The sequence below is a fragment of the Colletotrichum abscissum genome, assembly GCF_030869225.1.
Source record: "Colletotrichum abscissum strain IMI 504890 chromosome Unknown Scaffold_26.1, whole genome shotgun sequence".
Classification (NCBI taxonomy): domain Eukaryota; kingdom Fungi; phylum Ascomycota; class Sordariomycetes; order Glomerellales; family Glomerellaceae; genus Colletotrichum; species Colletotrichum abscissum.
Genome location: NW_026850165.1, coordinates 468,699 through 479,120, shown reverse-complemented (window position 1 = coordinate 479,120; position 10,422 = coordinate 468,699). Strand labels below are relative to the sequence as shown.

The following is a 10,422-nucleotide window of genomic DNA, read 5'->3' as shown; positions in this document are numbered from 1 at the left end:
AGACTCTGATCGACCAATAGTCGGCAAAGTCGGACGGACCTCCCCCAGCTCACCGCGAGCGTCTTGAATGGCGTGAAGTCAGTCATCCGACGAGGTGTGATGGCAGGCGAAACAACAGGCGGACAACCACAGGAGCATCAGGCTAGCGAGTGGTGTGTTTTTGGCGTTGAAAGACGCAAGGCTTTCAGCCGCGGTGGAGATAGTCTTGGGCATGGCGACGTTGGGCCTTGATGCCACAATTGCTTAGAGACTTCAGTTCGTTGGCCGTGACCAAGAGAGCAGGGGAATCGGAGCACATGGCTACTACATGTCTAAGTCTTCAGATCTCGTATCATGCAGAAGATTAAACAAGAAGACTCCTTGCAAAATTTCAAGCTAGGAGACCGTGCTTTGTCCTTCTCTGGTTGGCGTTGTGTCAAGAGCAGGGAACCCTCATGCTGTGCGGGTCGTGTTGGGTCTGTTCACCGGTTCGTTCCATTATGCATAGTTTTGATTGAACTCTTTGTCGACTTCCTCGGCACCCTAGTCCATGTCTATATGCCTCATTTTGTATTTCAGCACGGCCGAATACAATTTTGTCAGTCAATGACGGGCCAGGTACTACATTTGGACAGAGATCAGCATGTAGCAAACATCACAGATGGACAATTGCATGTGAAAGAACTTTTGTTGAATTGACTAATTGGGTATAGGTACTCCCAGTGATTAGTTATACAGATGAAACCGAGAATGGTGACTGATTCAGGAGGCCGCCGCATAGGCAATTATTTCCCAGGGCTTTTCCAACACTTGGTTTCTCCCCGCCAAACCATCCCTAATCTCAGGTGGCCCTCAATGGCCCTCAATGACCCTCAAGGAGGGCTTTTTGGCGTTGCATGAGTGAAGAACCCATTTACAGGACAATGGCGCCGACGATGCCGGCCGCGGCAGCGGCAGCAGCGACAAAGAGTCCAGTCTCGCGGGGTGCGGCGGCGGCAGCAGCGGCAGTGGTAGAAGCAGCGCTACCGGAGGCAGAAGCACCAGAAGCAGAGGCAGATGAGCCGGAGCGAGAGGCAGTGGCACTGGCGGAAGCCGAGCCGGAAGCCGTGCCCGTGGCGGTCGCAGCGGAGCCGGAACCGGTGGCAGTGGCGGTAGCATCGCCGCTGGTGAGGACGGCGAGGGCGGTAGAGCAGATGGCGCTGCCGTAGGCGTCCAGGGCGGACGCGACCTCCGGGACGTCGCTGCAGGCGGAGTAGATGTCGCGGATCTCGGTGATGTGGGCGTCCTGCCAGGACTGGAGAGCGGAGGAGTAGGAGGTGATGATCTGGCCGGCCTGGCCCGTGATGGAGGGGAAGACGCAGGGGTCAGTGATTTGGGGGATGTCGAGGTTGGTCTCCGTGGCGAGGGCGGTGGGCTCGGTGGGGAAGTCGTCGACGATGGTGGAGTGGGCCATCCAGACGGAGGCGCAGGCAGTCTTGTCGCGGGCCTCGAGGGCGTCGTTGCCGGCGCGGCGGAGGACACGGGGGAGGGTGCCGGACATCTCGAATGCCATTGCGCCGGTGGCAGCGGCGGCGGCGAGGAGGAGCTTGGACTGCATTTTTGAAGAGATTTGGAGCGTTGTCTTTCGAGGGAAGCGAGAGTCTTAGGCTGTAAAGACTGTAGGTTGTCGTGATGTTGTCTTAAGGATTGGCTGCTTGGGAGAGTTGGAGAGACAGGATACACTTGGCGTTCGATTCATGAGCGGACTGGAGGGGAGGAGCGCATGCCTTTTATTGAAGATTGACGAGGAAGTCGGCCGTCACTTGCATCGAGTGATGCGATAAACTGATAATGACCCCCCCTAGTTGAGGTGAGAGTACCGTGCACGGCTCTAGCCTAATATGGTTAAAATAATAGTTGAGGTGAGAGTACCGTGCACGGTTTTAGCCTAATACGGTTAGGGTTAGAGGTTAGGATCGGCTAGGGTTCGGGTTATTAGCTAGGATTCGGGTTATGGATAGTCTTCGGGTTCCTGGAGTATGTATTTTTCCGTTACTTTTGGGTGAAGTGCACGGGACTCTCACCTCAACTAGGGGGGGTCATTATCAGTTTATGTGTAGACTCCTTGCATCCTTCCTCCTACCCTTGTCAGGTACATGAACATCCCTGCTCCATTCACGTCGCCCAGCATGCCCAGCATCTTCCCATGCACCCACGCTCGCCCCGGCGAGCTGTGAACGATGCTGGGAACCACAGAACGATGCCTCTCTCTATCCAGGTGTGCCACGACAAGACCTCTAGCGCAAGGTACCTACCCGTCAGTGGCCTCCAGCCGAGCCGCCGAGACAAGATGGTGGCTCAAGTGGCTACACTCGAAGTAGTCGTTCGCCCCAGTGCCCCTGATACGGGCAGAAGCTGAGAGTCGTGAGTCGTGACTAGGTAGAGTGGTGGACCTTGGTCCTGGTACCTACTAGCGGTTGCTGCCTGCAAAAGCCTGAAAGGGGGATGGAACGGGATATTGGCAGGAGATGTTTGTGATGCAATGATCGGCCATTGCCTGCCGTCGGCAATTCCTTCGTGGGAATATGATGCCGGGGGCGAGAATTCTCGAATCGGCTGGCCACAAGCACAGCGCGTAGCGTCACGTTGAGGCGAAGCCGCGAAGCTAGGGAGAAAAGATTTAGTCTAACGGCAATGCGGCACTCCAAAAGGTAGCAGGGTCGCATTCCCTTTCATCACATCAGATTCACCGTATCAAATATTCGAACTCAAGAGGGAGACATGCTGGCCCGCTGGGACGAGGTTCATCACAACTCATAGCTCTCGATGGAGCAAGCTTCAAGACTCTCGAAATGGACGGCAACCTGCAGATATCCATCCGTACCTGAACTCGCGCGCTCTGCACGGCGGCACGCACGGTTGCATGGGGTGATAGTTTTTGCGGCAGGGCAACCCCTGTCCGTACCCGAAGGTGGGAGTTCCTAGCAGATTGCCTTTTGCAATATGCCAGGGATTCAAGGCTTTTTTGTTGCTGGTCTGAGCTGAACATGCCAGTAAAGGAAATCATCAATGGCGATCCGATATCTTTTTGCGTTTTTCTTTGGTTTAGGATCAAAAAGTCCCTTTCTCTGCCTTATTTACTCGCTTAAACATGGATGAGTATGGAACGCATGGGACGTTTTGATGGATCATGGGTACTGGGCTTCTTCTCATGGATGATGGAGGTTCCATGTTAAGTGGTCCTGGGCTCGCCTGATCGTTTATGACCAATGAAGCTTCTGGGAACACTCCGAAGCCATTAAGATTGCGTGGGTCCAGCGATGGAGACTTCAAGTTGGCTTGATGGAATGTGATTCGTTGTGGGACGTAAACAACAACTGGGAGGTTTCAAACTTTCAAAGGATTTGGCTCGGGTCTTTACCATCCATGCAACGTTTAATATCCTGTTGCTCTTACATGACAACTCTTTGCGATCGTGAAGTCGGGCAAACTTGACGGTTCTATCGATCCCTTCTCACCATGGCAAGTTGGATGGGTTGGCCAGTCGGGTACGCAGTACATAAGACAGCTTTCAGAACCACAAGTCCACAGAAGGATGTTGGTTCCCCGCATAAAAACACAAAGCTGTGCTTAGAGAGAGTCTGGGCTTAAGTCACGGCGAGATGTTTCCCCTCCTTTCTCCTTCTCGTCTCATGCAATAGTCTGCATCCGTAAACCACCAGAGTTATTAGCTGTGCCGCAATCCAGCAGTGATTTCCCGTCAGCTACTTTGTACGTTCAGAGACAGCAAACGCCGATAAACCGGTAGCCGTTGCCGCTGAGCCGCGATTCAAATTTCCCTTCTTGCAAGGGATACACACACAGCTACCGTCGGTAATAACTGCACTGCATTGACTGCTTGGCCACCTAATTACCATACAGCTAGCTACCTGCAGTAGTTCCTTTCTGTTGCTCTCTAGCCTCTTCTGGCCCTGTTCGCGGCTGGATCCGGCACTGCCTCGCTACGTTGCATTCATACGGTCGCTAGTGCTGACGGTGGCATCTCGGGCGCCCTTCTGTCGGCCAACCACGGCTGGCCCTTCACCCTTCTGACATGTCACCACGTTTAGAAGGTTTTAACCGTCTGCTCCTTTTTCTTGTTTGACGTTGTTAGTCAATCGCTGGTAAGTGCTCCGTAGATGATGTCGGGTTTGGGGGCTGCGCGCGAATATTTCCCCGACATGCCCGACAGGGCGCGCCTGTTGACGTCGATCCCTTTTACGTTCGAGTCAAAACAGTGGTGACAGTTGAACCAACAGAAGAAATGGTCGGTCTTGGCAATGAGGCTCGATCGCAAAGAACCACCTGTTAGGCTGCTGGAGACTCGCCACCCGCGAGCGGAAGAATTGGGAGGAGAAGACTTCGGTATCGCTACTTTGTTTGGAATAGAGCTTCCAATAGTGCAGCCCTAAAGCCCTGTCAAAGTTTTCTTGAACGTCGGAGAGGCATGACATGTTGGGATCTCGAGATGTGATGCTGCAAACCCCTGAGGTGATCTCCGATGTTGGCGGTTTTCCGATATTGGCGGTTTTTGCCGACACCCGCCGGACAGGCAAGGCTAGATATTTTCAGGTGGGCATGAAGCACCATGAATATCATCTCGTACGGTAATCGGAATGATGATCACAGAGTGAAAGCTACCCTGCTCTTCGTCTTTAGGGTTGTGTATGGAGGCAGGTTGACGAGCACTCTTAGGAAGCACAATATATTCTGAAATGGGCTTGACAGTCGCGCGGCTCCCACGTTCCCAAGTCAACGACTATCGCTGACCTTTGGTCTACTTTCTTCTACCTTGAGTAGCATGCTTGAGACATAGTGAGTGTAGATACATTCGGGGTCAGCTGATCATTGGAGGGAACTGGGTTTCATGCGAAAGAGATAACGATGGCCCATACCAATAGATGCAGAGCTACACAGAGCGTTCGTCATCATATATCAATGTCCACCGAGGAGAGTTTACGAAACAAGTGAATGCTTTTTTCTAGGTAGTGCCAAATATACACATTTTGTCGTCGGTAAGTCCCAGGCGTTACCATTACGGGCCGCGTAGTTTAGAGTTATGCTCAAAGACCAAGGCCGTCAGCCGGTGCTGACGCTGGCGTAAGCCACCTCCATCAGCGCTCCAGCCATTCGACGTCCGTCCCTTGGTAGGGCTGACATGCATCACGACGACAAGGCTCTATTCGACCGGACCACCGACCACCGTCATTTGGCCACACAGCAGCTCAGCAGTCATGTTGCTGACATTGGCACATGCAAACGGCACGTCACAGCACCTGCGCGGTGTCTAATTCTGGCCTTGATATGTTGCTTAAGAAGAAGTGGATGCCCAGTTGCGGGGGGAGAGCTTGACGGAGACTTGAGCCTCCAACTTTAACCATCAACAGTCCATTATGAAGACCTTTTCCAGCTTCGTAGTTGCCACATGCTGGCTGTTTGTGGCCTTGGCCCACGGCCACACAGTTCTCTCCTACCCAGGATGGAGAGGTAACACCTTCATCACAAATGAGACATACCCCTTCGGAATGCAATGGACCTATCCATGTACGTCACCAAGCTCTCTTACGTCTTGCTACACAGACCAAAGACAAGAGCACGCATCTTTAGCTATCCAAAGGCTGACGTGAACCCCTCACCACGCAGGTGGCGGCCTCGGCGTGACGCAAAACAGAACCCACTGGCCCATCAGCGGCGGCGCCCTCGCCGTCCAACCGGGCTGGAACTCGGGACACAAGACGGCGCTCATGTACATCAACCTTGGCCTCGGCGAGTCGCCGAAGAACTACTCCATGGTCGTGGTGCCCCGGTTCCAGCTGACGGGGCCCTCGAACCAGGAGTACGAGGGGACGTTCTGCCTGCCAAAGGTGCGGCTGCCGGCTGGTGTGACGCCCAAGGAGGGCGACTTGGCGTCGATACAGGTCGTGGAGGCCGCACAACATGGTGCGGCGTTGTTCAGCGTACGTTGTCTGACCAAGTGTTACCGTCTTCCCAAATATTTCATGCCTCGTGGAAGTGCGCAACACTACTGGGATGGGAAAGTGCGAGATGAGATCGTGTGGCTGACTGTGATAGTGTGTCGATATCATCTTTACGGAAGACGCGTCCAAGGTTACCCCGGTGACAGCGGATAACTGCTTCAACTCTACGAACCTCAAGGTTGAAGCGGCGACGCTCGAGACGAATTCTTCGCCTATCACTGATCCATCGGCACCGGCGACCACGACAACTACTACACCGAGCGCGTCTCCAACTAGTGGGGCTCCCCGGTTGACGTCAAGCTTTTTCGGTCTTCTAGCCTTGTTGTTGTTTGTTTGAAACGCTCTGGCAGTCGATGGTTTTTGACGTACACGTATGTCGTGGAATAAAAGTTGAAGTCTTGCAGCACTGTTACCCTTTGTCTTCGTGGAACGGGATTATTGCAGATACGTTATGATACGGAAGAATAAGATGGAGACTTTGAAATGCGGAGCATATACTTTCATATCCTTCTCAGTTCACGATATGCAGAAAACGCGTTGATTTCTTAGGCAAATCCATGAACTCGTGCTCCCCACCATTATACCTCGAAATGATTAGACCTCCCCATCCAGAGTCCACATGTCGACCGTAAACTGCTGTAGCTCGCAATCGCTTGATGTTTGGCCTGCCCTGAGACATCAGGCATGCTGTTCTGCCGAGCAGTAGAGTGTCTCAATTATTCTAGCTCCAGGTTCACCTCCACGCCTCCCCACTCAATGACGCGGAACTTGCTCTGGTCCTCCATCCCGTCCACGTCGGTGCCGATCATACTGGACTAGTCAAAATTCGCCAGTTTCGCAAGATTATCTTCGTTCTTACCACTGACTACGCCTCTGAAGACGAGAAAGACCTCGGCGATGGTGTTCGGGTTCAGAGTGACGGACGACTTTGCTGCCTTGTCCAAGTCGGTCTGTGGGATGAAGTTGAATGCAATAGAGCTTCGTTGAGGTAAGATACAAAGTCGTCGAAGGATAGGACGTAGTTGTGGGCGAAGTAATTATGCTAAAGGGGTTTGGGGGTTGAAGGTACAAGTCTCTGTGACTTCGCGTAATGGGTTGACCAAGGCATCGACTTCCCAGGAGAGGTAGCTGCACTCCATGTTTGCGGCGGTGTCCTTCAAAATGGCCCTGGTGACGGCACTCTCAAGCGGGATGGTAATAAGAGGTAGATTGCCGATTGAGCCCCGTACGAATCAAATTGAGAGTGTCGTTGTCGGTGATAGAGTGCCTCTCCAATGTTTCGTCATAGTCTAATTGCAGGCCATTGAAAATGATGTCATATTCTTCAGGGTATATACCCACTCTGGCCTCTACAGCAGTTTCGAGTTCTTCGACGGTGGCGGCTGGTGAGATCCTCAACGAAAAGGTTTCGCCAGTCACTTCAGTAACGTATCAGCTGGCCATCTGAAACTTTCTCATTTTCGTGCTCAAAAACTTACAAGTCCTGACATTGACATTAATGACCAGCAGGGCTGACCCGGCGATGTCACCAGAGCACGCTCATTTCCGCTTGGGCGCCTCCTGAGGTTTACACTCGAGCTTGATGATCGGAGCAGCCTTTGGCTCCAAGCGAAGGACCCAACCGTCCTCGACCGCTCTGTATGCTGACTGATCAAGTTCAAACTCCGGTTCTCTAGACTTCGAAGTGCAATGAACAGTCAAGTTGACGGCTTTGCTGCCAAAGGCATTCCGAGCGTCATCCATGAGTTGATGGTAGGTTTCTGGACGGGCGGTGAGACGACGGCGGTCTCCGAAGACCATCATGATCAAGGGAGTTTGAGACATCGTCAAGAATGATCTCCGAGTCATCAAGAGGTGGGCTATTGGTATTTATATTGGCGAAATTCCGGCTCTTTCGTTCGGGCAGATCGGTAGTTTGATTGGAGTCGGGGCTAGGCGAAGCATAGATCGGTTGACAGTTGTGAGAGTGAAAAAGTATGAAAGAGAAATGAACTTGACCACGGGAATCTCAGTGAGAAATGAGGGCGAGTGAGTGAGGAGAAAGAGTCGAGACTGAGAAGGCGTGAGAGAGAGAGGTGGGAGGTTGAAATGGAAGGGGCTGGTTGCTCCTGCCTGCTTCCAGTATCCGTCAAAGGGAACGAAGAAGACACCGCAAGTAGTACCTTCCTATTAAGACGTGCCTTGAACTCAGCAATTCGAAGGTGAAGATTTTGGAAATGCAGACACGCCTGCTGGAGAAATCTGAGAGGATATGGAGCATCAAAGAAAGATGATGTCGTTTGCTGCACGTGACCTTTAGCAGGAGAAAAAGCTGTTCAGTTCGAGACGACTGGGCCTCTGTGGTACAGAATATGTCATTTGAACGGCTTGATACTCAGGCTAATGATCCAGCTTCTCCGGGATGGATCTCCAGTACTCGATGGCCTCCCTTCGAATGTCATCCTTCTCGAGCCATGTCTCATTCTTACTCACGTTCACCTGCCACCCTAGACCGTCTGAGCCTGGTTCAAGGTAGTTCTTCCACTCAGCGGCGCCTGCAGCTTTGAACTTATTCGGGTCACCACTAACAACAAAGCTGGCGTAGAATCTAGATAGAATGGTCCCAGCTTGCGGGTATTGCGTATCCGGCTCGGCCCAGGCATACGGAACGTCAGAGCCATGCGAGATCCCGAGGTATGAGGCCACGCTGTTGTTGGTGTTCCAGTGCAGTTTCCATACGGGAACTTCTGCGGCAGACAGACGCGTCGCAATCTCCTGAGAGGCGCTGATGTAGGACGTTTCGCCGTAAACCGCAGTGAGTCGGGTGAACTGAGCAGATTGGCCCCGGGAGTCTGCAAAAGGGCTTGCAGGATCGGTCTCGGGATCCGGATACAGCCGGGAGAAGACCTCTCTATCGCTTTCGTTGAGCCCGGGATAGAGATTGGAGAGCCAGCCCCATGCTTCATCGTCCGTGGTCAGGTTGGTGGGAGCGTACAGACTGCCCTCGTCGGTGATGAACGATGTCAGCGCCGGCAGGTGGTTCCATGTGTTAGAGTCCCAGGTTTCGGACGGGAGACGCGGAATGATGACAGCATCTGAGAAGCAAGTTAGTCTTACCATATTCAATATCATTATCCTGCAAGGCGGAGTCGTCGAGAAGAATGAGGAATACTCACCAGACACAGGCTGGAAAGGATGGGTGCCGTTGTATCGATACGCCGCTAGCAAAGCAGTCGCCGTCTCCTCAAGCACTTCAACATCCACGGCTCTCAAGCACGAAAGCAAATTCTCGGCGGTTTCATTACTCTGACAACCAACTCCGCTCACATACTGCTCAAACTGCCTAACCGTTAACGGGTCCGAAGCGCTGGGAAACGACCGTCCCGTTGGACCGCCAGACTGGAAGATTGCCTGCTGAAATAGCTCTTCGCCAGGAGTGAAGGTATTCTGGTAGTGAAAGCCCACAGAGTGAGCGCCTGCTGACTTACCCCCCAGAGTGACGCGTTCGGGGTCACCTCCAAATGCGGAGATGTACCGATGGACGAAGCGGAGAAGCTGGTGTTGATCCTGGAGACCGAGGTTGACGTTGCCGAGGTCTGAGAGGACGGGGTTTGCTAGGAAGCCCAGAGCGGCCAGCTAAGAAGTCCATATTAGTGAGAATCCTCAATTTTGGGATATTGAGAATGGACATGCTCTGTAGTTGAACGTCACGACAATCAGTGGTTCTGGGGAGGAGGCAACGAGTGAAGCTCCGTCAAAGGTGATGCCAGCGCCGTTGCGGAAAAGGCCCTATGAACCCAGTCAGTCGGCAATCAAATTGGAATACGTCATAAAAAGGTCGGAGCGAGACTCACGCCATGAATCCAAACCAGAACGGGTAACTTCTCATCAGCGCTCACGCCCGTCGGCCTGTAGACATTGAGGTTGAGGCAGTCCTCGCCATACTCCAGTGCAGTCGTGATAAACGTGACCAAGTTTGAGTTTCCAGGCTCTTGTATGCAGACTTTGCCATACGACGTGACGTCCTTTGTTCCGTTCGAGGAAGATGGCCAGCCGACCGGAGCAAAACGAAGGTCGCCGATGGGTTGTTTTGCGTAGTCGATGCCATACCATACGTCCACCGGACTCGCAAGCGGGTAACCGGACGTAGTGTTAAATAGAGTCTTTCCGACATAGGATCCGTACGATGGGATATGAACAACCAGAGAGCTGTTTCCGACGATTGGACTTCCCGATGCAGCAGCAAAGAGCAAGGCGCCAATGGCTCCAGCCCTAAGCCAGGAACCGCCTTGGGTATGCGACGCGAACATGGCGACGAACACAGACGGAAACACGGTTGAAAGAAGGTGAGTTGGAATAACTCTAAGAGTTGGAAAACCATTTCCAAGACCCCCTCATCCACCATTTATATGAGGTTACATGGAGAGATAGAGCCGATTCCATGCCGGTGGTTTGACCCCTCTTGTCG

General features: G+C 52.9%; 4 protein-coding genes across 4 annotated transcripts; 1 reads left to right on the top strand and 3 right to left on the bottom strand.

Annotated features, from left to right (window-relative positions):
• Positions 1-892: 892 nt before the first annotated feature.
• Positions 893-1,576, bottom strand: CABS01_10346 (uncharacterized protein; the record flags this gene model as incomplete). Its single annotated transcript, XM_060543702.1, has 1 exon — positions 893-1,576. One exon carries the CDS (start codon positions 1,574-1,576, stop codon positions 893-895), a length of 684 nt encoding a protein of 227 aa, XP_060399384.1.
• A 3,814-nt stretch (positions 1,577-5,390) lies between these two features.
• On the top strand, positions 5,391-6,312 carry CABS01_10345 (uncharacterized protein; the record flags this gene model as incomplete). Its single annotated transcript, XM_060543701.1, has 3 exons — positions 5,391-5,541; positions 5,641-5,954; positions 6,070-6,312. 3 exons carry the CDS (start codon positions 5,391-5,393, stop codon positions 6,310-6,312), a joined length of 708 nt encoding a protein of 235 aa, XP_060399383.1.
• A 379-nt stretch (positions 6,313-6,691) lies between these two features.
• On the bottom strand, positions 6,692-7,799 carry CABS01_10344 (uncharacterized protein; the record flags this gene model as incomplete). Its single annotated transcript, XM_060543700.1, has 5 exons — positions 6,692-6,790; positions 6,842-6,925; positions 7,317-7,393; positions 7,454-7,486; positions 7,547-7,799. The coding sequence occupies 5 exons, from the start codon at positions 7,797-7,799 to the stop codon at positions 6,692-6,694; spliced, it is 546 nt and encodes a 181-aa protein (XP_060399382.1).
• A 555-nt stretch (positions 7,800-8,354) lies between these two features.
• Positions 8,355-10,264, bottom strand: CABS01_10343 (acetylcholinesterase; the record flags this gene model as incomplete). Its single annotated transcript, XM_060543699.1, has 4 exons — positions 8,355-9,049; positions 9,131-9,590; positions 9,666-9,743; positions 9,809-10,264. 4 exons carry the CDS (start codon positions 10,262-10,264, stop codon positions 8,355-8,357), a joined length of 1,689 nt encoding a protein of 562 aa, XP_060399381.1.
• Between the last annotated feature and the right edge of the window lie 158 nt (positions 10,265-10,422).